The sequence below is a fragment of the Melitaea cinxia genome, chromosome 19 (genome assembly GCF_905220565.1).
Source record: "Melitaea cinxia chromosome 19, ilMelCinx1.1, whole genome shotgun sequence".
In the NCBI taxonomy this organism is placed as follows: Eukaryota; Metazoa; Arthropoda; class Insecta; order Lepidoptera; family Nymphalidae; genus Melitaea; species Melitaea cinxia.
This window is the reverse complement of record NC_059412.1, coordinates 7,915,946-7,918,061: the sequence shown is the minus strand read 5'-3', so window position 1 is coordinate 7,918,061 and position 2,116 is coordinate 7,915,946. Positions and strand designations below refer to the sequence as shown.

Here is a 2,116-nt window from a genome sequence, read left to right as displayed (position 1 = left end):
AGTTTAGGAATTTTACTGTCATCATGAATTAAAATGTCAGTTGTCACACGTCTGATTCTGTCACAATTCAAATGCCATTTTCGATTTAGTAGGTAAATAAAATCTCGTATAAATATATTTTGATGCAAGTCCTTAGAAAATAAATATAAATTAAATACGAATAATGACTTATGTTAGACGCTGGCGATCTACAGCGATTATTGGTGCATTCATTGGAGTGCTAGGACTAACTTTATATCCTATCGTTATAAGCCCAATGATGGATTCCTCTGAATACAGTAAGATACGTTAAAATAACAATTAAACCTTATATTATACTATTTAAGATAAAAATAGAGATTGGTAAATTTATTCCGGATATTATGTACAATCGAGAAGTGTATGGATAGGTTAGGGTTATTTTTTTTTTTTTTTGTATAACGAAACTGTCGTTAAACGTTGTACTTTTTAAGTTAGATAGGTTAGGGTTATTTTTTTTTTTTTTTTTTGTTAAACGAAACTGTCGTTAAACGTTGTACTTCTTAAGTTAGATAGGTTAGGGTTAAATTACACTCCACGATTGTATATAATATAACCTTTATTCCTAATCTTGGAATCTCTTATTAGCTATTTATTGGCAAGATATTTACAAAAATGTTTTTTTAAATATACGTCAATCTAGTATTTTTTATTACGTTCCTATACTTTTGACCTTTAAATTAATTGAAAAAAAAAATGAACATTTTTGTTCCATTAGGAAATAAACTCTTACTGTTATATTTTCTTTCACAGAAAAAATTCAAAAAGAAACTAGGAAGAACATAAAACAAGAGGATATTCAACCTGGAAGTATGAACTATTGTCAAATTTTTTTTTTTGTTATATTCAAAATTATGTTTTATTCATGTGTGCTTAATTAATAATGAGGAATCTGATTAATTCATATTTATCTCAAGTAAAATTACTGATGATTCAAAAAGCCACTTCTGTCTAAAAGTCTGCTAGAAATTTGATGCTTTATTTGAACCTGTTATGTTATGAGAAGTTCAAACTTAATTTCACTCACTGTTATACCACGGACGATAAGAACTTTTCCCACTGAATTATTGTTTTTATGTATTTATGTTAAGAACTCTAAGACATGACTGAATTAGTTTTCAGAATTATTGATTAATATTAATACTAATGAAATTTTTGCTTAAATGCAGCAATTCTATTTAAAAATGAAAACATAATCATCATATTTATCATAGAAATATTCATGAATGGTAACCACGGTTCCAAAAAACTTACTAAAATCGGTAAATGAACCATCCAACACAAAAAGAACCTCTTAATTTGCACCAGTAGTTCCTGAGATTAACACATTTAACAAACAAATTCTTTAGCTTTATAAAATTTGTTTTTAATTTTTAACATATGCTGATTTCATATGTGCATGTTTTAAGATATTAATATCTTTTTATTATTTTACAGATATGAAAGTCTGGTCAGATCCATTCGACCGAAAAAAACCTCATAATGAATAGAATATTCATAAGATTATTTATTGTTTTAGAAGGTAAATAAATTTAAAAAAATGTTATTTAGTTATTAATAAAATAAATATGAAGTTTTTTTTTTAAATCTACAAATATATAGTTATTTATGATTTAAATTATAATTATTATATATAGATTTATATATATGATTTAAATTATGTATAGATTTATATTATATATTTGACAGTATCCAGTGCCTAACTTTTTATATAATATTATTCTTTTTTACCATTGAATTCCACTATATTTATTATATATTCCATTCTAATTGTGAACCAAAAGTTGCAGTTTAATTGAGAAGTAACAGGTCCTAATTGCATATTCCACCTCCTGCTTTTAGTCTATTTGTAACTTAATTATTATTATGAATAAAATCCTAGTACTGTATTTCGTAATATGAACAACATAGCACTAACTCTAAGCGGTAACCGCTTACTACCTATGTACGCTTGTTTGCCGATCTGACAGGTAAAAAAAAAAAAACAAAATTTTAAAAATATCTTTTATTGCGAAAATTGCAAATCTTAATATATGGTATCTCCTCATCTCAACTACAAACAGTGGAGTATCTGTCATTAAAAATATAAATATATTTA

At 25.4% G+C, this 2,116-nt stretch overlaps 1 protein-coding gene across 2 annotated transcripts; it reads left to right on the top strand.

The window, feature by feature from the left end:
* LOC123662592 (small integral membrane protein 20) lies at positions 1-1,585 on the top strand. Of its 2 annotated transcripts, XM_045597413.1 has the most exons (4): positions 1-92; positions 178-278; positions 772-828; positions 1,456-1,585. In XM_045597413.1, exons 1-4 carry the CDS (start codon positions 34-36, stop codon positions 1,506-1,508), a joined length of 270 nt encoding a protein of 89 aa, XP_045453369.1. In that variant the 5' UTR covers positions 1-33; the 3' UTR covers positions 1,509-1,585. The 2 variants fall into 2 exon arrangements, with proteins under 2 accessions (XP_045453369.1, XP_045453370.1); XM_045597414.1 differs by having other exon boundaries at positions 20-278.
* The last annotated feature ends 531 nt before the right edge of the window (positions 1,586-2,116 follow it).

Coding starts and splice junctions, on each gene's coding strand:
- LOC123662592 (XM_045597413.1), top strand. CDS start 34: ATGTCAGTTGTCACACGTCTGATTCTGTCACAATTCAAATGCCATTTT. Junction 279..771: donor GATGGATTCCTCTGAATACA/GTAAGATACGTT, acceptor TTTCTTTCACAG/AAAAAATTCAAAAAGAAACT. Junction 829..1,455: donor AGAGGATATTCAACCTGGAA/GTATGAACTATT, acceptor ATTATTTTACAG/ATATGAAAGTCTGGTCAGAT.